Raw genomic sequence first — 26,888 nt, forward strand, 5'->3', positions numbered from 1 at the left:
GCGCGAAGAAATCGGGCAAATGAACTTCGTGTGCTTGTGAATGGTGAGTGCCTGGCACCTGTCCGGATTCTGCGTTTTTGTGTACCAATCCTTTGGGCCACCCGGACGCAGCCGAAGCAGAGCAGAGAAAGGAGGGCAAACCATGAGCCCAGGTGGATTGGAAACTTCACTGTTTGCCTTGATGCTGTTGGGTACTCTCAGCCGAGTCTCCACAAATGGTAAGAGGGAGCGGGCAAGAAGTTGAAATTTAACTGGCTTTTCAAATGTCGAGGGGAGAAGCAAGGAGCAAGACAAGAAGAGCCAGATGAAATTTCGTTGGCAGCTAAGAAGTCAAAGTGTGGGGAGTAGGGAGAATTGGGGAGGGGGGTCGGAAATCATTCAACGCCCGCCGGGAAACCGGCGAGCTCTGTTCCCCTCCCTCCCCCAATTACAACCTGGTACCTGAGACCCGGGCCAAAGGACTTAGTGCAAGTCCTCCTTTCATTAAGAAGGCTTTGAAAGTTATTCCCTCTTTCCCTCGCGTGGCTTGGGTGAGCTTCTAGAACGCGCGTCGCTCTACAACTCCCTTCCGGGACTCTTTAATAACTTGGTTCCAATTCGCCCCTAGGCACCTGGTTTAAAATGAAGCTGCCCTCCGCTTGGAGTAACCGGATTCCCAATTCGGGGGTACTTCGCCGTTTTTCTTTTTTCAATGCATCGCATAGTTCGCTTTTTACAGAAAATAACCATAAACCTGTCGACGTTTGAGTTTGGGCCTCTCTTTTTGGCCCACCCCATTCCAAATTAGCTGCCGCTGTCCTTTGGTATCTCATTCAAGGCGGTAGAACTCTCTCCTCTCAGTGCTAGTTACTCCGCCCTTCAACTTGAACGCGAGAGATGAGCTCACGCGCCGGGCCCTCCCACCACGAGGTTCTTTCGTACCATTATTAAGTGGCAGCCCTGCTTGGTCCCAGACGCTTCGGGCCCTCGCGATTCAACTTTCACCGGGGAGGGAGAGAGAGAGGCAGGGGGGGCGCTTCCTTTACGGGGAGATCGTAGTTAGGAGGCGCTTTGCTTCCCTTTGTTCTTCAATTAAACGATGAGGCTTCTCTTGAATTATCAGGTAAAGATCCGAGGTGTATTGTTTAGCTTTTCCTTAAAAAGGCAAAGAGTGATAGGACATTTTAACTTACCCAACAGCAGGTAGGGCGCACATCCTTGTTATCATACAAATCCTCTTAAAATCATTGACACTTTGAGCCTTCAGGCCTAGGAGGATTTTCAGAATGGTGCTTGAAATTTAGGTATTTAGTTGAAGGTCTAAGTTGAGGTGTGGCAGGACTTCTTTCTCAGGAGGTGACTGGAAACGGGAATGTGGGTTGGGCAGAACTGCTAAGTGGAAGTCCTTTTCAAAAGAACTGGTGGCAGGCAGATGTGTCAGTTTCTTTTCCTGAGTTGCAGTTACCTGGCAGACCCAGTAGGGGAGAATAAAGGTATAATTTCTGGCATTTGACTTCCTTAGATGTATATTTATGCCCGAAATACAACTTTTGGAACCGCAGGCCATTAGTGTTTAAAGACGATTATCTATAAGAATCCATGCACATTTACTAAATATTGCTGCTTTGAAAATGCTGCTATTTCAGGGAGTGTAAAGGAAGAGTCCTATAAAGATGAGCATGCTTATTAGGCAGGCTCTATTAGGAACCAGTGGATGGTTGGTGGGAATTAAGAATGGCTTTGTGGTCCATAACTTTTCCCTTTGGAGGCAATGATTGACTTCATCTCATATGCCATTTTCATATGCTCCTCTTGCCTACTGGCTTGTGAAGAAAATGGGGTATCTAATAGCTCTCTTTGGGCAATGGTAGGCCAAAGAAGGAAGACTCCTAGTTGAGCTCCTTTGGTATTAGACATCAATTTTTCACTGGTTTCTGTCATCCCATTGCAAATGCCTGGTTAGATTACTACCTCCCTCTTTTCAAGACTCCTTGCCTGCATTGGTGCTGTTTAGACTTCTCTGCATACAAACGGGGCATCTGCTAGGTAAGACAAAATGTTTTGATGGGGAGGATTTGAAAATATGGAATAGGATCTTTTCCCAAAATGTCTCCTTATTTAAAGTTGCCCTCACTTTTATCACAAATCTTTCCAAAATGCATTGTTAAATTGACAAGAAAAGATTTCATTACTTCTGTGCTTATTTGCAAATAGGCACACTCTCCAAGTTTGCTATATTTAAAGATAAAGACCTACTGTACTTTCTGCTACATAACTGTTAATAATTGAAGGAAATCTGTTCTTGCCTAATATATCTGTTTTGGGATAGCAAGTTCCAAAGGACAATTTGCCCCTACTTTGACTCTATCTGATATATTTGCATTAAAAAATCTTTGATGCCGTAATCTGGCATGAATTTTAGTCTTGTTTACAAAAGGAGGCTCTTGGTCATTATGGCAATATTTGGTTGTAGTTTGATGATATCTTTCTCAAAATTACTAAAAGGTTTAAGATGATCCTGTAGGTGATAGAGATTTTACAACAACAAACTAGCATGAATCTTGCTTTGGGAAGCTTGTAATATCAGGAAATTGTTGGCAAAAGTTGGCATTCAATAATAGCCTTCATGTGATGGGACTGCAACCTCCAGAATTCCCAGCCATGTGGAAGTATTTGGTTAGAGAAAGATGTCCTAGAGTAAAATTAGAACTCAAAATTGAAGCAGTGTAGTATTTGGGTAGAAGAGCTTGACAGGAAGGTCTAGAAAAGGATAGTGCTATTTTATTTCTGCCTTATGAATAAGCACAATTCTAGTCGAAAGGAAAGGAGAAAATAGCCATGTGTAAAGAATGACAAGCATGTTGGTCTATCTGATCCGCCCAGAATATATTAAGAAAATGCAAAGTGTGTGCAGGTGACATTCTGCCTCCTGACAATAGTCTTCCTTAAGTGTAACTCCTGATTTCTGTATACTACACTGCCAGTAGGGTAGGTGTGTGATGCTGCCCCATTTACACAATCCTCTGGCCATTTACCTGTTGCTGGAGCTGTTTCACATTTGCACCTTATGCTAGACTGGGGCTAGATGCATTGCTGCTAAGCTTGTTACCCTCCCAAGCATACTGATTTGAAGGCAAGTGCTCCCCTGTAAGCTGCAATTGAATGTTTCTATGTCAGGGGTGTCAAACTGCCGGCTCGTGGGCCAATTTCATCATACCAGAGCCGCGCCCACCTCATTGCCGGCAATGGCGAAAAAACTCCGATACGTCGTGCGACGTTATGTGACATCGCGAGTTTGACATATCTGGTCTATGTGATTTGTTTGTTCTGTTGACATCTCTGAAGCTAGAATAGGTAGGAAGTTTAAATTTGCCAACTTTAGTGTGCACTTCACTACTGAACTGACATAATCAGAACTCCTATTAGATGAATCACTTTAGTCTGGCCAGGAAAACAAGGGTTGGGAGTGTGTCTTTCAGTAGAAATAGATTCCTGGTTAGTGCCAGCCTTTGGTAATGAGCAACTGCAAACTCATCATTCCAGAATGCCCTTTATAAAATAAATACATATAAGAGGCTAGAGTGTCAAACTGCCGGCCTGTGGGCCAGACGCATCATGCGGAAGCTGCACCCACCCCATTGCCGGCAATGGCAAAACTCCCGATACGTTGCACAATGTCATGTGACGTTGCGAGTTTGACATGTCTGGACTAGAGTATTTTATGAGGCTATGGGTTGAATTTGGGAGATATTGTTTTATGGAAGACATAAGTTGATACTGGATATTGCAGGCCAGGCTCATTTACAATTGCTCTGGAGAGTTGTTTACTATAGGCCAGACTATAAAATAGTGGTTCCGGCTTTGAAGGATAAAATGTTGCCCTTTGAATCTGCAACTTTTCCCAGCCCTAATACAGGACTGCTGGAGTTTTGTTAAGCCATAATAATTATTTGGGAAGCTCTGTTGGGACAATAGCTTACAATACTCCAGTCCTGTATTCCACTGTTTCATATTGAAGGTTTCTGGGGAGGTGGTGTCTTATTTGAATTTCATATAAAAAAACTCCTTCAGGTTGATAAATGTAAATCTGCTTGTTTCCTCATCTGACTGTCCCTATGTGATGTCAGGCACATAAGCTAACAAAGCATGATAAAGCAAGTACAGGAAACAGTTTTCAACTTCAGTAAAATCAATTATTAACTCTCTATAGATTAGGCGGGTTTCTCAAACTCAGCCACTTTAGGAAATGTGGACTTCAGCTCCCAGAATTCCCCAGCCAACATGTAAAATTATGTACCTCAATAATGTAACTGTATAATTTCACTCATGGAAGACACATGACATTCAGTATCATCCCTCTCTAGCTTAAATCATTTTCTCGTTTAATCTGTCTTTAACCTGGTAACTAACATTTGAGTCTGACTTGAGAAACACTAGTCTATAGTTAATAAAAAGGTAAGAAAACTTGGAGATACAAGTGGGGAGGGTAATGACTGGGTTACAAACCTATATTTTAAAGATGCAAATTTGTAACAATAAATATTATAAACTAATAATAAGAAGTCATTCATGATACATGATTGCATGCTGTTAGAAATAATTTAACATTGTTTGCATGTTTGGAATAAACAAAATGCAGATATGGGAAGTGTGATTTAATTTCAGCTCTTCAGGAAGCTGTGTAATTAATAAATTCCTTGTAGAGAGGACTTTCCACTTTTTGATGGTCCATTTCAAACAGTATCACCATGGCTAAATGACCAATAGACTGTTGCTTGCTGTTTGTTCTGCAAACAGAGTGATTGTCTGGATCAGTGGTTCTTAACCTTTTTGAACGAATCGCCCCCTTGAGCCAATGAGGAAGTTGTTATCGCCCCCTCCCCCAACATAACCTCTCAATCACAACATAGGAAATAATTCTTCAATTTATGCAAACCCTTTTTTTTTGTTTTCTTTAAAATTGTCATCAGGACATATCGATGCAAATAGTTTTTTTCCAGTCTTTTCCCCATATCTCCCATATTCTGGCCAATGGTGCGCCACTGTGTGGGTAGAGGCTGCTGCGCAATGCACATGAAGATAAGCGATGTGTATTCACATATGTAAGGCGCTCTGTACTGAAGCTAGCTGGAGGAACATTTGAAAACACAATTCAATCCACTAATAGCGAGCGATCTGATGTTTTTGTACGACAGATATACAGCGATTCACTGTACGAAAAAGTCTCAAAAGTGTCCCCAAAACTTCTTGCTCCATTACCCCCATATTGCCCCCTTTTCGTTCCGTCGCCCCTTTTCGTTCCATCGCCCCTCTAAAAAATAAAATCGCCCTCTGGGGGGCAATATCGCCCAGGTTAAGAACCACTGGTCTGGATCACCACTCCTTCTGTTAATTTGTTTTCTATGAGCAGTCTTGAAAGTAAGGAGAATTTATGGTGTGATTGAAGCTCCACCTTAGTATGTATACAATTGGCTATGACAACCAGCCTTCTCTCTCTAATCAAAAGCAGGGAGCAGTAGGAAATGGCTTTGTGACTCAGCTGAAACCTCTGTCTTGCCCATTTTGTATAGTCAGAAGAGTTAAACTTCTTTGCAGTTTTTCAGCAATAAATCACAGTTAGGGAGAAATTCAGGTGTGCACTGTTTCCACAATTGTGTGAGTGGTTTAAATGTTAATTTCAGGCACTTGCAAGCCTAACTAGAGTAGACCCTAGAAGGTCCAATTATAATTATTTAAGATGCCATCAAGATCTTAATCTGATATGCTCCATGCTTGTACTTTAGCTCTGTAAAGCCATTTGCAGTTTATGACATGCACAAATGGGGCAGAAAACCCTTTTTTTTAAACTACTCACCATACTAAACCCATGAGCATAGGCCCATGGATCTATCCAAGCTTCATATGAGATAGGCTTAATGGTAGGGTTTGGTCAATAATCCCATGTTGAGAATTTGAACAGGATACCTCCATATCTGGGGATCTAATTAAGTGTCATAGAGCTGATGTAAAGGAGGGCTTATCTATGACAGCAATCATGCAACAGAAGAGTCCCTTCCTCATGCCTTGTGAGATTAAGTCAACTTCATGGTGCTTCTCCAAGCAATCACATTTTTTGTGATTTTTTTTATTCTACATCAGGAGTAAATCAGTCTCCAAAGCAGATTACCTCTGATGCTACATTGCAGTAGATATTACTAATGTTTGGATCTGAAATTAATACTTTGATTAAGATATTACTTAATTGCTCTTAATTAAAGAAGATCTATGTTCTGTTCTTTCATGGCTATGTTAAACTGTTAAACTTCTAATAAGGCCCACGTGACATCACCTATGAGTATGATAAGAGGGCTTCTGTTAAAGAGGACGGCAAAAAGTTTAGCAACAGGTAACCAGACATATCAGTTTGGAGGTCATTTCTTTCCCTTAGCTAAAATCTAGGGATTAGTGAGCAGGGAAAAGATTGTCTGTTTGCAGTGAGGCAAACAGAGCTTTTAGCATATTCAAGGGGTCAACCCTGGCATTAAAGAAGGCTCTGAAGCTTCTGACCCTGCTGGAGATACTGCTAGTCCAAAATCAGACTAGAAATAGTCATACTTCAGCAGCTAAGAAAACAGCAGCTCTCCACTTTTCATATTTGAAAACTGTCTAAGAAATACAGATGAGATGGAACTGCTGAGTGGCATAGCTGCCAGAGAAAGAAGGGTGTAGCTTCATTGAAATGAAAGCTGCTCTCAATGCTTCATGGCTTCATGTAGAAGCCCGAATGGCAGCCTCCTCACAAGCTGCAGCCTTAAACTAGGTCACTGGTCCACATTGGCAATCCTTATGGGTACCTATTGCCCAGAGTTTCAGCCCAACCTAGACATTCAGGAGATTCAATTTCCATATGTAAAGAGTGCACTGTACCAGTGAGCTGCAATTCTTCCTCGAGTTGTATCAAATAGATCTCCCCACAATTATTGTCTCATCTCATCTTACTCTCTATCAGTTTGTTTCTGGGTACAATCAGAAATATCTATTTCTAGATAAATCTCTGGTAAGATCTTCAGTCTCTTCTCTGTATGCCTCTTTTATCTTCATGGAGTTTGAAATGGATACATGTGCACTTAGAATTAATTTTAAAAGTTGTGTGTATAGTTATATATAAAATAAAACTTGGATTCATATCCTGTGATGAAGGTACAGATAAATATCCTATGAATAAGTTTAATTTACACTTAAGAGGTTCTCCGTATAGAGGTGAGGACTGAAGTCAGAAAATGGTGGTTTCTCTTTCTAATGGTTAATGAAACTCTTTTGCAGAGCGGGGTAAGTGTGGAAGAAATGAATTTCAATGCAGAAATGGAGATTGCATCCCTTACAAATGGATCTGCGATGGCAAGCCTGAATGTCAGGATGGTTCTGATGAATCCCTGGATGCCTGCAGTAAGTTACCTAATGCTAATTTTATTATAATAATAATAATAATAGTAAAGTTGGAAGGGACCTTGGAGGTCATCTAGTCCAACCCCCTGCTCGGGCAGGAAACCCTACACCATTTCGGACAAATGACTGTCCAGTCTCTTCTTAAAAACTTCCAGTGTTGGAGCATTTACTGCTTCTGGAGGCAAGCTGTTCCACTGATTAATTGTTCTAACTGTCAGGAAGTTTCTCCTTAGTTCTAGGTTGCTTCTCTCCTTGATTAGTTTCCACCCTTTGCTTCTTGTCCTGCCTTCAGGTGCTTTGGAGAATAGCTTAATTCCCTCTTCTTTATGGCAGCCCCTGAGATATTGGAACACTGCTATCATGTCCCCCCTTGTCCTTCTCTTCGTTAAACTAGACATACCCAATTCTAGCAACCGTTCCTTATATTTTGAGCAAGTTTTCCTCTTCCAATGTCCCCAAAAGCCACACATGAAGGGACAGTCTTCAAGTATCTCTGCCTACAAGAATATGCTCTGGATCTCTACATCTCTTTTATACAGGCTGGATTTGTACATGCTAAGCCATGGTTTTACTAACTAAGCTGTTCAGAATAAATCAAAGCTAGCTATGATTATTCAATATACTAAGCAGTAAACTAGCAAGTGATCAAAGTGAATTCACAAAAATAGGTAAGTTACATATTGGCTTACTTGCATTCAGCCAGTATTTTAGCAATTCTAATCTGCCACCTACTAATGTTGTCCAAGTTCCTGTGGACCATAAGTAGAGGATGCATTCTTCCCACAGAGAAGCTGCTTGTTTCAAGGAAGGATAGAGTAAACTGCCAGGAGAAGTGGAACAACTAAGAACAAAAGATGAGGTTAATCCCTGTTAGCTTCATCTTGTCTCATAGGGTGGGAGTTCACTGCTTCAAAAAGACTTTTGATATTTATTTATTTATATTTATATAAATGGAACCATCTTGAAACTTGTAGCTGATCTTGAATGTAGGCACCATGTTAGATTAAATTTCCCTGCATCATTAATCCTGAGCTTTGTAGTGAAACAGATGACATTCCAAGTCCTTTATTGTATTCATGATTTGATTAAAATATCCAAGTACATCATAAATGCATTCATTATACAGATTTCAGATTTTATTGTCATTCCCCAAGTCCCCAAGCCTGCAGCCAAGAATTTTCAGCTGCAGCTTCTTAGTCACCTGATTGAATAGACGACTTCTAAGATTCAAAGATGAGAGAACCAAAGTGATTAAATGTTAGTAGAGAATATCTTTGAGCAAAGCATAATAGAATGGCATAGTGACATCTTCTCCCAAGTGCAAAAGTGCCCTTCTCTTGGAAGGACCTGGAACCTTGTAATATGCTTTAAAGTTCTTGAAGGAGAAAATTAGAGGGAAGCATGGTGGCAATGGCATTGAAAGGAAGATTATTGCCTCTAAGGATCAGCCACACTGCTTCATGTCAGAAGAGTTGAGTTTCTATGCCTACCCATTAGGTAGACCAGATCAAAAATCAACTTCAGAGGAAGGATGAAATCACTTTTATTGAGATGGGTTATAAAAATAGAATCTTGTAAATGATTCTATAGCACCTCTGCCTTCTCATAATTCAGTGAATTAGGGAAGTGTCACTTCTAAATGTTATTTCATTGTTCTGTGGTTAAAAAATGCTTCAGCTCCTTTTGCCTAGGTAACAGTTCCTGCATATCTGCAGAATGACTTCAAGGTTGTCTTCGTTTTTCACGATATTTCCTACTTGCTAACCAAGAGCATGTGCAGGGACACATTGCTCATCTGACTGACTTCCATATTTTTTCTCATGATGCCAGAACTTGTGCTGTCTCCCCCAGGCTTTTTGGCGAGTGAACAACAACCCTAAGACTAAGGGACCTCTTTGCTAAGAATATTTAGTACCACGAGGCTGTGGGATATAGTGTAATACAATCAGGATTGTATCTATTTTTTCAGAGTCTGTGACTTGCAGTTCAACCCAGTTCAGCTGTGGCGGTCGCATCAATCGCTGTATTGATATGTCCTGGCGGTGTGACTCCGAAGTGGATTGTGAAAATGACTCAGATGAAGACAACTGCCGTAAGTCAGGGCTGCATGACTTAGTGATGGAGGCAATTGTATCATAATGGCATCATAAAGCAGATGGTACTGTCACATTTATTGAACGACAGGGATAGAAATTTGGAATCCCATTACTTTTAAAAATAAGAAAGAATGTATCCTATTCTGTCTTGTAGATTGTGATTTTCAAATTCTACCAGTCTTTACCAGTTTTAGAGCATAGAAGCTAAAAGGTTACTTAGTGCCCTCTGTCATATTTATTAGTTGAGACTTCAGGGTTCTTGCATTCATCTGCTGCAGTCTATCTTGACAGGTAAAAGAAAACGGCAAGACAGCTTTGAATCTGTGAGAAAAAGTTTGTACTTCAAGAAAAAGGCTTCTCACTTGTTGTTTAGCATAAAACATATATAGAGATGGTGTCCTGTTAAAGAGAAATGAATAACCCATTTGTAATCTTTGTATCCCATTGTAAATGTAGGTTGTGACTGATAACCTTGTGTTCTGCCTTTTTAGCTCCTAAACGTTGTGCAGATGATCAGTTCCAATGCCAAAATGGGAATTGTATTGCTTTTGATTTTGTCTGTGATGAAGATGATGACTGTGGAGATAGCAGTGATGAATTAAACTGTCGTGCCCCAACCTGCAATCCTGAAATGTTTCATTGCAACAGCTCAGAGTGCATTCCCAAGTTCTGGGTCTGCGACAATGAAGCAGACTGTAAAGATGGATCTGATGAATCAGCCGAGTTCTGTGGAATCCAGCAGGGAGCCAAGAAAACCAATCCATGCTCTCCATTGGAGTTCCATTGTGGGAGTGGTGTGTGCATCCACCAGCGCTGGCAGTGTGACGGAAGCTTTGACTGTAAGGACAGATCAGATGAGGCAAACTGTGGTAAGCACATACTGAGCAGTCTCTGGGCTCTCTGCAAAAGCTATGGGAGATTACCATACATGTGGTTCAAGATCCTTCACAGAAGGAGAAGTTTGACTTGAAACTTTTGTGGCTAAAGAAGGGGGTAAAATATCAATTATTTTAAGTAGCATATTTCAAGATAATATGAAAGAGAGCTGGAACAAATTGCCTTGGAGAAGCTTCAAAAATACTTCAGCAGAAAGAAATAGGAATTAGAGGTTATTTTTAAATAAAAAATCTTGCCAGATACCCTGAGCAGAACAGGTGCTGCTTGTATTCTCAGATCCAGACACAAGTGAGAGTTGAGCAAGATACTGGACAGCTTACAATTTGCCCCCAATTTCATTCATGACATTGCCCTACAGTAGTTTCTGGTAGGTATTGGCTAACTATTCAGACTTGATAGAGTGCTTTACTCTACTAGTGGTCCTCATTTAATGACCACAATTGGGACCAGCAACTCTGTCATTAAGTGCAGCAATTGATAACTGAAAGCTTTCCTTTGCATTACAGATCTGCAAAGGTCACAAATGTGAAGATTGGTTGTGAAGTTACTTTTTTCATCACTAAATGATGCAGTTGCTAAACAAGAGCTACCTGTCAGAATCCAATTATATTTCATCTCTAGATGACTATGGAAAACCCCATTTCTGCCCTCTCTGGATTCTGTCATAGGATGAAGGGAAGGGGGGTGAACAAAGGGGCTTTATGGCCCTCACTTCCTTCAGTACACTTCAAAGGGACTGGATGTGGATACCACCAAAAGGACTAAACATAACAATGGGGCCATCAGCTTTCATCTACTACTCTCTGAAGTCTCCCTTCCACCGGCAGTGAGGGAAAAGGGGATGGAAATGTAATGCCTGGGATTGTCGCTGGAAAGATGGTGGGGTGGGGGGGGGCTGCTGGGGATCCCTTAAAACCTTGAACCGTAGGGCTTGGGCCCCAGGTCCTGACTAGAACGCCTGCAACCATTTTCTCTTAATAAAGGATGCCTGTTGGAAGAAATATTCCAAGAGTTCTGTCTTAAGATGCAAAGTGAGGTAGGTCCTTACACTACCTGTAGTTTCTCTGGCTCCTGATAGAGCTACAACCTCATAGTGTTCTGGAGGTTCATTTCTTCACTCTTGATGCTCAGTTTGCATAGTGACAGCTTTCCATTTATGGCCCAAGAATATAGAAACTCTGTGGGAGAGTTGGAGATGCCAGTTTACGCTCTGAGTAGCTTGGTTCCATGAAGTAACATGAGCCGTACTGTGTATCATGCAGAGATAGAGACTGGGTTGGCATAATGGTGCTGCTGGCTCTAAAGGTCTTCTTGCTTTTGCCCAGTTAAAGCAACCTGCCGACCTGATGAATTTCAGTGCAATGACGGGATGTGCATCCATGGGAGCTTGCAATGCAACCAAGAGCCTGACTGCAAGGACCTGAGTGATGAGGTTGGCTGTATCAATGGTGAGCCCTGCTGGTAGCGTTATGTAGGAGTCTGGAGAGCCAGGGGGGGGATGGGGGAGACTATTGCTCAGGGTAGAAGAGACCATGCCATGTTCTCTCTACAGTCCTGAGGTCTTCAGTGAAAGCTTCTCTGCAGGTCACTCAGAAAAGCAGGCAATGCATTTTCAAACAAGGGAAGAGATGGTCTTCTAGGGATACAATGGCTTGGACAGTGAGGAGAAGACTGCCGACTGGCTTATTCATTCTTAAATATTTGCCGGGATTAGCTTGTTATTTGAAGAAGCTGGAACTGAGTTTATAGCATGATAATGTTTTACATTTTCTTGGGATGTCTTGTGGATGAAGTATAGTTTAGATTCTTCTTTTAAAAAAATAGAGAATTGTTTATTAAAATCTTAAATGCCTCTGCTCTCTTCTGTTGCTCTTCTGCTTACTTTCAGTTTCTGAACAGCTTTCCTATAAAAGCTAAATAGAAGCTGCAAAGTGAGATTAAACAATGTTTCTTTTTTACTTTTGCAACAGTGACACCTTGCAAGGGATCAAATGTATTTAAGTGCAGCTCTGGAGAATGTATCAGCATGGACAAGGTCTGCAATGGATTGAAAGACTGCAGGGATTGGTCAGACGAACCTCTTAAGGAGTGCCGTAAGCATTTAATATTCTCTGAATATGCTGTGGCTGCAACAAGTTTGCTAAACTGACTTTGGCTGAAGCCTCCCCCAATTACATTAAACAGAGTCAGACTGGCTGGTACTTGGATAGCAGATCCCCAGAAATACTAGTTCTGTAAATTAGACTGGGGAGCATCCAGGAAGAAGGCATTGGCAAACCAGTATTTTCATATTGTTGCAAATATATATATTTGGAGGAGCAGGACCAGAAGGACTCTTTTTGCCTTGATTTGCTAAGCCTGCCCTGTTCTGCTTCAGATTAGAATTCCAAGATCCTTGACCAAAATTAACCCACTGCTTACCTGAGCACCCTAAAAGGCTAAGATGAGAATTTTTCCAAGCCTGACAAGAATTTTTTTAGTTTCTCCTAACTGGTGGATAGAGTAAATTCCCTGTGTCCAAACATTTTTGCCAGTGGAACTCTGGAGAGAAAGAGAGAGGTCTCTGCAGTGATATTTGATACATTGTGCCAGACACTGGAGGTGAGCAGGAACAATAGATATGGAGAAACTGCAATACATGTGAACTTAGTACTTTAGCTGTTGAAAACTGAGCCTGTAGAAATCCTTGCAAAAGCTTGATTCCTATATACTACAGGTAGTCCTTGGATTACGATGGCAATTGGGACTGGAATTGCCATCGCTAAGTGACACAGTCCATTTTTTATTTTATTTTAAATTACCATTAAGATTTAAAATGGGCAAAATAATTTATGGTTTTAAACATTTATAAGATGATATTTGAAATAGAATTATTTACAAAGGATGAACATATAATTACTAAAATGTATAAACATTGAAATTTCAAACAGAAAGACAAAGAAAATAAAGTGGTCTAAATTTTTTGTTTATACTGTAGTATACAGATGGAACAATGGGAAAATAGTGATTGAAAGGATTTAAAGTTACATTATGTGATAATCTTAAAGAAAAAAATATAAAATGTACTTGTATATATAACTAGATAAATTGCTTAGAAAGTATAACATCACTTTAAATTGATGTTCAAAATGTGAACAAGAAGGGAGCTTTTATTATGTTTGGTAGTAAAAAAGCTAGAAAATTCTGGATTCAAATAACATACACTGGTTAAGAGGATTTTAAATACAATTGATGCCAGAGGTTTTTCTTTGGGGATTAATGGTCAAATAGCTGGAAAAAAAGCTGGAACTTGTTTTGGTACATGATAACTGCAGCGAGATTATTGTATAAACAAAGCTAGAAAGATTTAGCATTATAAATAGTCCTTAACTTATACCACAATTGAGCCCAGAATTATGGTCATAAGTCATGGTCATTAAGTGACCATCTTGCTTAATAACCACAATCCCTGCTCTCTGCACTGTGATTGTTAAGCAGAGCATGGGGTGCCTCGGCAGGGTGGGAGAAGCCATGGGAGGCCTGGCACAGGGCCACATTACAGCACCTCCCAAGCTCATATGTGACTTTCCCAAAACCCTCCCCTATCCCAAAGCAATCCTTGCACAGGTTCCCACCCCAATGGATCCCACATGCTTGGCCTCCTTCATGGCTTACTCCAGTTTTCCTTTTTGGAAGAAGAACTGGCAAATTCGCTGCTCAACCTTCTAATACAGAAGCCTCATCGTACTGTCCCCGAAGTGAGGGCCATTTTGGGAATGGCCACAATTCTCAGATCTCAAGAACTACAGCCACCTCGAAAATGTTGCCCACTTCCAAGATAACACCATATAATCTCTATATAGGAAGGTGATCCTTGGAAAAGGTAACTGAAGAGAGGCGTGACAGGAGGCCAAAGGGTATGGGACCTAGCGGGGAGGGAAGCAAGCTCAAGGCCTGTGGGACCCAGACAGGTGGGTGACAGGCCTAAGACACCCAGCATGATGGGATGTGGGGTAAGAGAGGCTGCAGATTTTCAAGCACTCACATTTTGTTCTTGTGACCATGCAATGGCCATAACTTCAGATACAGGTCATAAGTCTCTTCATTCAGTGCCATTGTAATTTTGAACACAAATAATCATAAGTTGAGGACTACTTGTACCCACAATGGAGGAATAGCTGGTGAAAATGAAAATGATAGAACTTGCTGAAATGGCTAAACCTGTCTGCTCTGATCAGAGAAAAGACAGTATCTACATTTATTCCTGACTGAAAACCCCCCTTACTGATATTTTGCATGAAAAAGAAAAAAAATGAACTTTAGACTTTATTGTTTTAAAGATTAGACATAATATGTTATAGAAAGAGGAGGTAAATTTATAAATGTACTTATCAATGTTGTAAAGAAAATCAGAAACTACTTCTTTATATCTTTTTTCTATTTTTCTGTTGCCCTTCTAGTTTACTTTTCATTTTTTCCCTATTTTTTCTTTTTATTATTTTATATTAATTCATATTAGTTTTGTTTCTTTTTTAAAACCATTAATAAAATTGTATTAATTAAAAAGAAATTCAAATTGCTTAGGAGATCTCTTTGTAAATGTGTCCTTAGGTAAAATTTTGCAGAATGATAAAGGTTTGCAGAAATTTGAAAAGATTAAAAGAGCTTTAAGGTTGTTACTCTGAGATCAGTTCCATAATATATTTTCCTGCTGTTTTTCCAGGAACTAATGAATGTTTGGCTAATAAGGGGGGTTGTTCCCATATATGTAATGACCTCAAAATTGGATATGAATGTTTATGCCCTGAAGGCTTCCAGCTGATTGACCAAAGAAAATGTGAAGGTAAGAAGGTCCTGACATTTAATTTTCTATAAGAAGCTTTTGATTTAATTCTAGTTTTCCCAACTTTTTAGCCTCTGGATGTGTTGTTTAATGTAATCCTCATCTCTACCAAGCATTGATAACAATGATGATGAACAGATTTTTAAATTTAACATTTCGGAGATGAGAATTCCTACCTGATGAAGAGTCTGTGGAGATTCTCAGTCATCCAGGTCATGGCTGTCCCAAAGGTGCCTTTTCAAGAGGCAACTGGACTTCCTTGTTTTTCTTTAAAGACGTTAGAAGGTTCTTCAGCTCTGACTGGATGATGAGGAATGGAAGGATTTACATTCCTTTATATTTATATTATCTGCAAGGAATATAAATCCTTCCATTCCACAGTCAGAGCTGAAGAAGCAAACCTTGATATCATGGGAAATACCCTTGCTTTCACAAAGTCTTTTTCAACAAAAAATTGACCACAGAAATGACCTATTCCTTTGAATGCTTAGCAACATCATCTTGACTTTGTAGATATTGATGAGTGTCTCAACCCTGATGCCTGTAGTCAAGTCTGTGTGAACCTGAAAGGAAGCTATAAATGTGAATGTAAAGAAGGATATCAGATTGATCCAACTACCAAAGCTTGCAAAGCAATTGGTAAGTCTAGATTCTGTCTGTGTAGAGTACTGGTAAAAACTTTGGAAAATCTTTGACTGTTTTATTTATGTGTACATGTAAGAGGGAGAAAGGGATATGGATTAATGGCCCTGGAGTCCAAGTGTCCCCATTCTTCTTCCTTTACAGGCACCATTGCTTACCTCTTTTTTACCAATCGTCATGAGGTCAGAAAAATGACATTGGACCGCAGCGAGTACACAAATCTGATCCCCCATCTTAAAGAAGCAATGGCCTTAGATATGGAAATCAACAATAATAAAATCTACTGGTCCGACAGCTTTCACAAGAAAATATACAGGTGAGTTAGCTGGAGCATGTGTGCTGCTTTTGTGATTATTGAGTGAACCAACATAGTGAAGAAGCAGAATTTTCCTGGGAAAGGCAAATGATTCACCAGCATCCAAAAAAGGTTCTGTGAGCAGATTTGTGAGTTGATGTCTTGGAAAATTACACTTCCCTGAGTGCAGGGAAAGCAGGTTGAGATCTCCTAACAATTTATGGAACTCTACTGTCACTTCTATAATTAGGTTGAATAACTCTCCCACTCCTAATGCCACTGCAGAGCAGGAAGAAACAATACACCTCGAGCAAGCCCTATTGCCTCTGTGGATTCCCTTGCACAAATATGGTTCTTCATCTGTTATCTGCCGAGTGGTGCCTCTTGATGCCAGCAGGGTTTCATGGATGTCTTCCTTGGGACTGTAGCTGGTGCTAAAGATGAAACCTAGCCAGGCAGGATCTTTGCCATCTAGTGTCAAATCCCAAACACCCCAGGTGACTTGGCAAGTTTTTAGAGTTCCTCAGCTACCTCAGTAATCCCATTTCCATCCATTCACCCTATTCTTACAGAAGGACACAAGGAGTGCCTAACCCTGGCTCTCACCCAAGATGTAGCCCTTCAGGCCCCCACCCAAACTTCAGAGGGCTTTGATATTCTTATATGAGGAACAAATGCAAGGGAGACAATAATGATAGGATCCATTGTTATTGCCCCAAATCACATTCTCACAGATCCAAATCTGTTAAAAAGTACATGCAGCAAGGAGTTAACTTGTCCTAAAATAAACCATATTCTGCCATTGTGCAGCCTTTATTTCAGTGAGTCTTTTCTGTTTGTTTTCCACACAGTACCCCAATTGATAAGGCTGGCAACCATTCCCACCATACCACTGTGATTAGTAGTGGCATCAAAGTTCCAGATGGCCTTGCTGTTGACTGGGTGCATCGCAATATTTACTGGACTGACTCAGGCCTAGGCACCATCTCTGTGGCCAGCAGTGAAGGCTTGAAGAGGAAGACTCTGATCAAGGAAGTCGATGCCAAACCACGGGCCATTGTGGTGGATCCAGTCCATGGGTATGAATCTTCCTTTAATATTTATTATTGGAGAAAATGAAAGAGACCTTCTCTGTGGGAACATACTGTAGAAATAGCTTCAAGAATTATCAAGGAGAAGGGCTTGTGGCTTAATAGGAAAAAGGACATACTTTGCATAGGGAAGATCCTAGACTAAGCCCCTGGCATCTTCACTAGATTCTGGGGAAAGTCCTACTCAGAAACCTGGGCAACCATTTTATATAGATGGTCCATAGAACAATTCAGCAGTCTATATAAAGTAGCTTGTTACATCCTAGATTTGAAAATTTAGGACAGCACAACCTGGCTATTATTTCCTCTTGTGATATTTCAGGTGTTAGAATTGTGGGAGCAGAAAAAGCTATTGGGAGAAGTAGAAAGGCTTGGTAGACTAGGGAAAGAAAGTATTGGGGTATGGATTTAGGATGGTGATGAATTTCCCAACTGTGGATGAGTTGGTTTAAATGGACATTTAGCTTTAATTGTCCTTGTCTTTCTCCCTTTCTCCTCTCCTCGGTAGGTTCATGTACTGGACTGACTGGGGGATGTCTGCTAAAATTGCCAAAAGTGGTCTGAATGGAGTGGACAGTTTCCCCTTGGTGAAAGAAGGCATTCAATGGCCTAATGGAATAGCATTAGGTATATCCTGCATAGCTGAGAACAATGCCACTTTGGAAGATGATACACTTCTGTTCATTTATATCTAAAGAGAGAGACACTTATTTCTGAGTTTTCTATTGCTTGGCTTCTGCTGTTTGTTCCCTTCCCTGGCAGTCATTTGCCTCATTAGAGAAGCATAATACAGTTTTGTAAGCTCTTCCCCCATTACTATATTGGACAGTCTTGGGTTGTAGGCAAGCAAGGCTATGATAACAGCTCAGGACATGGCTGGACAAGGCTTAACCCAGAGAAGCTACTTTTTCTAATGGATTCATACTTGATTTCCAGTATTTGCTTTGAAGAGCAAACGTGACACGGTGCCCTTTTTCTATTTTGGAGCATAATTCCAGTAATCCTTGAGTTTAGATTTAAAGGAGTCCAAACTATATGAAGAGAGTCAAGTTTTTCCTCATGGATGAGCTTTGAGAGCAGATTTTTCAGTAGCAGTATGGAAGTGGGAATATCTTCCTGGAAGTTGTTTGGGTCAAAATGTTCCTGATATCCAAAGCAGTTTAGGAGACTTTAAGGGAAACAAAAGTCAGAAACTGACCTTTGAAATAAATGAGCAATTCAGCAGTCTGACCTGGAAATTTTGGGTTCTCAAAAGGATTCCCTCATGTGACTCATTTTCTGTTCTAGATTGGTATGGCTTGAGGGAGGGTTTTTTTTTTCTTTGTGTTAGAATAGAATGTGTAGGATTTTGCTCCATATCTTAATATCTTTCTTCTGTACCAGATCTGATTACCCATCGCCTTTATTGGGTAGACTCCAAATATCATTCGGTCTTTAGTATTGATGTGAATGGGGAAAACAGAAGAACTATCCTTATGGATGAAGAGATGTTGGCTCACCCTTTTGGCATCGCAGTATTTGAGGTATTGTAGATTGCTAACATAGTTCTGAATCTGTGGCAATGCCAAATAGTGATGCAGTGTTGCTTGAATAAGATGCTTGCCCTGAGATGGAATTAACTGTAATATCTTTTTCCTGGTTTATAATCAAAAGAGCCATCATCCCACCATCAGATCAGTAGAGGTGAGGGGACAGAAAAGTAATTGTAAGTCCCAGATCAATTTAAATAGACACAACCCATCCTTTTGCAGAAATATTTAAAAAGTTGCTAGCATTTCTAAAAGCCAATAAATAGATTATAAAATTATAAAGAATAAATAGAAGAATTGGCAGTGGAAATTCTGATTTTATGCATCTGGGGTGCACTTGAGGAAGGCTGTCAAACTGTCAAAAGCATGAATTTCTGGATAAAAATCTAGACCAGATTTAACTCTCCAGATATTAATGAATTGCAACTCCCGTCAGCATGAAGAGTAGGGGAGGGATGTTTGACAATTCATTAGTATCTTTATGATCACAGAACTCCTTGCATACAAATGATGCAAACAAAATAAATGGCATGATTGAAACCAACCTTCTATTGCATTTAAAGTTTGCTTTAAAACCTGAAGCAATTTATTCCCATGCTAGAAGCAGCCAATTTATCAGCAAATCTTAAACCCTTTAATTCCCCCCTCCCCCATTACTGAATGAATTCCCCTTGTGCCTTGGGAAACTGCAATGGCTGCATATCTTTGGAAGAGTGGAATACAATTAGTCCACAAAATTCACTGTCCAAATTAACCTCTTATCCAGGATAAAGTATTCTGGACAGATGTCTTCAATGAAGCCATCTTTAGTGCCAACCGCCGAACCGGCTCAGATATTGTCAAAGTGGCAGACAATCTCTTTTCACCGGATGATTTGACACTGTTTCATTCTGTGCGGCAACCAAAAGGTAAGATGCCTCTTCTTCTTTTTTTAGTTTAAGTCTATAAGAACCAGCCTTTGTTAGTTATCTGGGTCACTGCCTAAAAACCGATAACTTATTTTTTATAAATATCACCCATTTAATTTGTTCATAGCTTGTGAAATCTTCTCTGAAAGAAGAGAGCTTGTTTCTTTTCCAGGTACAAATTGGTGTGAGAAGAATGGCATTTCCAATGGAGGCTGCCAGTACCTCTGCCTTCCCGCTCCCCAAATCACTCTCCACTCTGCCAAGTACACCTGTGTCTGTCCTGATGACATGTACCTGGACACCGACATGAGAAGCTGCTCCCAAGGTACAGAGGCCGAGGGGACAAAGTCAGGGCCCTTGTATAGTGTATGGAGGAAATTGCAAAGGAATAATGCTGCCTTTCATGGCAATATTGAAAAGTAGTTTTTTCTACCATTCAGATCCTGTTACACCCAATATCCCAGCTGTGGCTGCTACAACAATGCTGTCTGCTAAGATCTCGCCTACAGCATGGCTACTATCTACAAGTAGGACTCCAACCCAGAGAACTGAGCATCTGCCTGCAGATGTGCTGAATAATGTTGATACCAACATCCCAGAACATACAACTCATGAGATGGTCACTCTGTCCCAGCAAGGTGAGAGGCTTCTCTTTCATCCAGGGATTCTGGATACAATCCCTTTACCTTCCAGTGCAAAGCCAGTTATCATTATTTACTACCATTTGCCAGGCAACTGAGTGGCAGCCATTGAAAAGATGCAAAAAATCTATCCCAAAAATAAAACATTGGTTCCATCTTGTTAAAAATCTCTTCATGCATTAGTTAAGATGTTGTAGTCTTGGAATAAGATGTCGGTAGTGAAAGTGTAGGGTTAGAATTTGCCTAACCCTGAGTGAAGAAAGCTTAGCATGAATCTGTTCTGCAACTAAAGGAAGCTTAAAAATGGAGGATAGGTGATCGTCCTCTTCCCTTTCCATAGAAATTCAGCACATACCATGTTGGAGGGGTTAACTTTAACCTCTCTTGTCTCTTCCCTCCACAGTTCAAAATGGCATAGCTGTAGAAACAGATGGGACAGAACGGAGGGGTCCATCAGCACTAGCTATCGTTCTACCTCTGGGTAAGTTTCCCATTTCAGAAGAAGTCCCTGCTTGGGGGCAGGAGGAGAGAAAGATGTTCTAACTCACAATGGTTAATATCTTTAATTAATGGCCATTACAAAGTATAAGCATTTTACTCAGAATGCATATTAATGAAATTACTAATTAATTTTGATTTGATCTGCAAATTTTACATGTATAATTCGTATGTTTCTTATTCTAAGCCATTGTGATGTATTGCTTAAAATGATATATCTTCTTGGGGGTGGGTTTCATTTCAGCACTGATTAGTTTAATCTCTTTTGGGACTTTTCTTATTTGGAAGAACTGGCGTCTCAAGAACATCAACAGTATCAATTTTGATAACCCCGTTTATCAGAAGACAACTGAGGATGAAATTCATATCTGTCGGAGCCAGGAAGGATATACATACCCATCAGTAAGCTAAGGTTCAAGATAACAAGAAGCTAAAAGCTTCCACAAGGCACATTGGGCTATATTTCAAAATTACTGCCAAGATAGATGGCTTCCTTCACTTGCTTTACAAGTCATCCTTGACCTATAATGGCAACTGGGAGGGGGGGGAGTGGAATTGCTGCTGCTATGAAATGTGGTTGTAAAGTGCAACCACTTCGCTTAACATCTGGGATCTAAGCAGTCACTGGCTTTCTGGGAAACGCCAGCAGGGAAGATTGCAAATGGTAATCGCATGATTGTGAGGTGTTTGGCAACATAATTATGAACAAGTTGCAGAGTACCCGGATTGCAATCACAGGGGCACTGCAGTAGCCTAATTTTGGAGACTGAATGTAAAGTCCCTTTGTTCAGCACTTTGTTCAGCAGAACGACTGGTTGTAAATCAAAGATTACTGGTACTATTGCTAAACCAGCTTGATTCCTTACCCCTTTAGTCTCATGGGCACAGAAAATGCCTTCAGTAATATTTTGCTTAGATTGGAGGGTAGAAACTTAAATTTCCAGTTTATTCAAGTTTCTTTCTTAACAAAAAAAAGTCCATATTAGTTAAACTAGAATTTAGATGTTTCACATCCATGGCATATACAGAATATAAATGGAATGCCTAGCAGCTTTTAATCCTTTAAACAAGTGCAAATGTTTTATCAAATAGATACCTTTATTTTTTAGAGTTGCACAAGTCGGCCCCTTGATACTAAAAAGAATCTTTTAAAAAGTAATTTTAAGTGCAGCCTAAAAATTTGCAATGTCAAACTATTACATTAATTCAAAAATTCTTAGCTGACCAATTGTCTTTTATAGCATGCCCTCCACTGCCAATACCCATTGATTTCTCTTTTTAGAAATATGGGAGTAAAGCAAACAGCTTTGGTTCCTAACCTTACTGAAGGCTGATGAAATTTATTCAAGGAACTATTGGGTTTGCTACAAATGATGAATTAACTACATTACTGTAATACATTTACATTAAGGTTTTGGTTTGCTAAAACAGTAACTTCGTGAAGGTTCAGGGGAAGTGCCAGGATGCCCAGGCCTTGGAAGCTGGTGTTCAGTTCCCTAACTTGGTTTCATACCTTTCCTATAGTCCAATGTTCCATAAAATAGAAAATACTTTGTTTCTGAAGTGCTTAGCATCTCTTTTGAACTGTCAATGATTGTCCTACATTTATGAATCTATAGCTTTCCAAAGTTGAAGCAGTTCTTAAGATTTCTGGAAAGTTGAGTAAAATGGATGAAATTGCAGGACTTAGTCTGTCCTCTACCATTAAAGGTAGAAGAGAAAATGCCTATATAAATACTTGGCTGGCAAAGCTCACTTGGCTGCCAAATTAAGATTTGACACCAAGATTTTCTAAACCCATCCCATTTTATGCACCTCAGTGGGTTTGTTTGTTTTCTTTCATTCCATATCTTTCTTTTAGAGACAAATGGTCAGTCTAGAAGATGATGCAGCATGAAACTGCCTCTACACCTCAAGTGCCTCTCTCAGGACTTTGCTGCTTATTTTATGGGAAGAAGAGCACAAATGGCCTGGCTTCAGTTCTCTCCCAGACATCCAATACTACTTCCTGAGTGACTTGATGGATTGTTCCCACTCTCCTTTATTTGTTTAAGAGGGGGGGGGGCATTTGTCAGCTGCCAATTTCATGGGACATTGAAAAATTGATGGCATTGTTAGGTTTTTATGTTTTTTTCTATATTTATTGTTGTGCCCAGTGCTAACAGGACACTGGCGCCTCTGATAGGTCTCCTTAATTTGACATGGTAAGAATATTCTTAAGTGTGGAAAACAGGGATTCAACAAAGAGAAGTTCTTTTCTGGATGCAAATTTGGATGTGGTGGAGTCTTCCTGTGGTCTAGAGATCTTTATGCCCCAATTTTTTACACATGGTGAGCTTGGAAAGATTGAGAATCTAAGTCTAATTTGAGATACGAAGCCAAAGTCACCTAATCTACATTCTGGATCCCTCCCTGCTTCCCAAACTAGGCCAGAGAAGTTTTGAAAATGGATTGCATCATCCATGTTGTCAACAAAAAACACTGACTTTTATTTTCTAATTCCAAAGGAAAAAGCTCAAGGTATTGGATCCTGTTGTGAAATCTCCCTGTTGGTACAGGGTTGCCTGTTTTCTTCTAGCTTTCCCTGCCCAACCTACCACGCACTTTTGTTTTTTGGTTCGGTTTGTGATCTACATGGCCTGTAATCTTGTATAACAATATTTGCACTTGATTGTTTTCCTTGCCTCTCTGGTCATCTGTGCCCAGAAAGTAAGAGGGTGGAAAAAAAACTAAACCAATGACACAAACAGGCTTGTGGGGGATGGGTTGTTGCGTTTGCTTGGTGCTAAGTCTCTTGTGCCTTTAGAGCAGACTAGAAGAAAAAAAGGGCAATAGACTGCTAGCCAAAAAACGAATCTGAAGCCATTTTTTTTCATATTCCGTCTCAAGTCACTGCTGTACTGTTGCCTTAATGCTGCATTTCGCTTCAGTGTTACCTTTTTATACTTGTATCCCTTCCCTTCCTAAAAGAAATGTTTTTTATACTGGGAAGGAGATGCACAATGGATTCCCCCTTTCCCACTAAGTTGTAGCCCAGAATCAGTTTCATGTAGAGTAGAAAGAACCTATCCTAGATGTGACATTTTCTGTAGTTGAAAGCAGTGTCTGTCACACATTCTGAAGTGGGCTAAAACTAAGCGTTTTTGCTGTCCGGCAATTGAATTTTCTGAAAGGGTAAACAAATGATATCCCAACTACTTGCTACTTTTAAAATACTGGTATTGATACATATAGAGAAGTAGAATTAGGATATAAATATAAAAGAACTTTTATTTATGTGACCTTTCTCATTCCATCTCAGAAACAGAAATTACTTGTGCATCATGTTTCCCTTCGATAATTAGCAATCATTGGCTAGAATAACAAGTGATGATTTTTTGCTCTTGGCCTGGCACTTCTAATTCCCTTCCCTTTGAAAGGAAAAGCACTAAATGCAAGGAGGGAGCCCTCAGTCCTTTTGTCCTAAAGCTGTGAAAGATGCCAACTTCTTTCGCATAGTATAGAGTGTGTAAATAATGTATGTGGTCTATGTTAAGGTATAGATTTCCTTTGCACAAAAGTTGCCTTGTCTATTTGTACATATGTTCATAAATACATGACTTATTTATTTGTATGTTTATATTATTGAGGTTGATAATTGGCCTTTTTTTCTGTTGCACCACACATTGCAATGTCTTTTTCATTCTTTTCCCTTTCACAAAAACTGTGTTTAGTGTGCACGTTTGTGTATATGATCTAAGTGTTGTCCCTATTTGAAGTAAGCCTGACAGGGTGAACACAATACAGTATACAACATAGGCATTTGTGGAAGCATACTTTTCAAAGAAAACACAAGATCTGTTGGTATTTCACATGGTTTGGACCTCCCTTAGATAGATGATTTGAGTCACAGATTATTTTTGCTCTCCTACTGATGCTCTGAATAGCCACTTGGTAGTGAGGAATTGATACCAAATGAATAGTTAACTCTGTCTTCTGCAATATTTATGAATCTAGTTAACTTAGAAGAGGTATATCTCCCTTAGATTTAACTGCTGACAGCATTTTTATAACAAGCTATGCCACTGCATGTTTTTGTTATTGTCCTCTGTTGCCCAGTTTCTTCTGGGCTAGCAGAATTGACTACAGCTGGAGGCAGCTGGGAATCTATTGTTTTTGGTCCTGGTGCCTTTTGCTGTTGCACTGTGAATTTGTAAACTTAATTCTGCATTACTGTATTAGAATTGCATGTGAGTGAAAAGTGAGGGTCAACCAAAGTTTCTAATGATCAATAATTATAGAAGGTTCTGTTTCTACATCTTCAAAAAAGGACAGAAAATATATTGTAATAACTTAGGGACCTTAAATAAACTTTAAATGTTTTTTTAGGGTATTAAACATCATCATAGAGGCTTTTGCTGAAATCAGTCACTTAGATAAATTGTTTTAAAGAAAAAAAAAATCACAAGGTTGATGAAATGGGTGCCTCCTGTGAGAAGCTCTTCTCTTGGAGTGCTAAGCAGGTGCTTTAATATTTTAACCCTCAATCAAAGTAATTGGTTATTAACATGACAATCCTTGTGAAAAGCCTCACCAATTGGAGGCTGAACCATCAAAACATTCTAGGCATATTCAGTGGGTTTTCTTGATTTAGTTGGGTTCCAAAATCTGTAATTTTTTTCACAAGCATCAGTGATGTGCTCCTGTGGACAAAAATCTAGATTTTGGGAGTATTATGCCATTTTTTTTCCTACATCAGTCTAGAAGTCTGTTCTAATACTTCTCTTGCATCTGTGTGACTCTCCCAAGCTGAAGAATAGAAACTTAGGGTGAAACTGTGTTCTCATTTTATGAAACTAGAATCTTTTTAGCCTACAGCTCATGAGCCAGTCACTTAACAAACTTGTTCTGATCCCTGGAATTCAGTTAGATTTCAGGATGTTTGTTAAATCTCAGTGCATTTCTCAAGTTGGGAAGCAGAAAAACAGAAAAACCTGTGCAAGATACTTGAGAATGGGTGGGGTGCTGAAGAGAATTGCCAGCCTTTGCTTTGTTCACTTGCCTCTGGTATGGTGGAAGGTTGAAGAATGACTTGGAATGCAGTGAATGGCAGGGTTCTCTCTTCATGCTTGCATGCGTTGATGCTATTGCCTTCCTGGTTGAAGCAAAGGAAATCCAGGTTAAGTTATTTTAATTTGATAGATAAACTGGTTTTACATGTAAACTTTTGACAAGTAAATTGTATCTTTACAGATTCACTGAGATTTATTTTTTTAAATATTAAACATGCCTCTCTTGAAATTTATGAGGTATTTCCCCACATATTGAATGAATTTAATAAATATTTAAATACACTGAAAGTTTTACATGTTCCTTTCTCAATTTCAATATAATTGTTGGCCTGGGGGAGGAGTGCTCTTTGTCCACTGTCCAGTTGACATTCCCAGGAAAAGAAACTCCTGGGACATGATTTTACCAAGAGTGTAATACTTTACTGAAAATTTACATTGGCACAGAAGAAGCAATACCAGCTCTGTTTTTTCCACTCAAAAACTTAAACAATAGATTCCCTCGCCCCCACCCACCGGGTGTTCACATTGTCCAATAGTAATACTTCTTGTTATGAGAAAAGTCCACTTCTCTATCTAGCACTTGCATTAGTGACCTGGGCATTCCTGTAGGCTCTCAAAAATACCTCAGTTGCCTAAATACTATCCCTCCCACCTTTGCATTCCATTCCACAATCTTGTCAAGCTATGAGCAAGGGAGAAAATGTAGGTGAAAGGGCAAATCAGTCTTGACATGCCGACCCCTCTGAAAGAAAGGTAGACCTGGAACAAGAATAAAACACCTTATTACATACAGCCCAACTACTGCTACGTTCCTTAATGGAACTGTTGAGGATAACTATTGTGAAATTTCTTAACTAATCTCATTGCCCTAACATCAGGGGCAGCCACCTACTCAGCATCTGCTAAAGGATAGCCTTTTCACAGTACCAGATACTGTAATTTTCCCTTGTGATATCTGGAGTTGAGAATCTTTTTAATCTCATAGTGCTCCGCTCCCTTTACTAGGATGGGTGG

The 26,888-nt window shown here is 39.9% G+C and overlaps 1 protein-coding gene across 1 annotated transcript; it reads left to right on the forward strand.

The window, feature by feature from the left end:
• LDLR (low density lipoprotein receptor) lies at window positions 1-26,162 on the forward strand. The gene is made up of 18 exons (XM_039336446.1): window positions 1-218; window positions 7,282-7,404; window positions 9,374-9,496; window positions 9,992-10,369; window positions 11,723-11,845; window positions 12,368-12,490; window positions 15,100-15,219; window positions 15,733-15,858; window positions 16,006-16,177; window positions 17,008-17,235; window positions 17,756-17,874; window positions 18,631-18,770; window positions 19,543-19,684; window positions 19,857-20,009; window positions 20,125-20,322; window positions 20,729-20,806; window positions 21,068-21,225; window positions 22,685-26,162. The coding sequence occupies exons 1-18, from the start codon at window positions 41-43 to the stop codon at window positions 22,718-22,720; spliced, it is 2,718 nt and encodes a 905-aa protein (XP_039192380.1). The 5' UTR covers window positions 1-40; the 3' UTR covers window positions 22,721-26,162.
• The last annotated feature ends 726 nt before the right edge of the window (window positions 26,163-26,888 follow it).

Source organism: Crotalus tigris, unplaced genomic scaffold (assembly GCF_016545835.1).
Source record: "Crotalus tigris isolate CLP2741 ecotype Arizona unplaced genomic scaffold, ASM1654583v1 scf7180000017666.379230911805:20528666, whole genome shotgun sequence".
Taxonomy (NCBI): domain Eukaryota; kingdom Metazoa; phylum Chordata; class Lepidosauria; order Squamata; family Viperidae; genus Crotalus; species Crotalus tigris.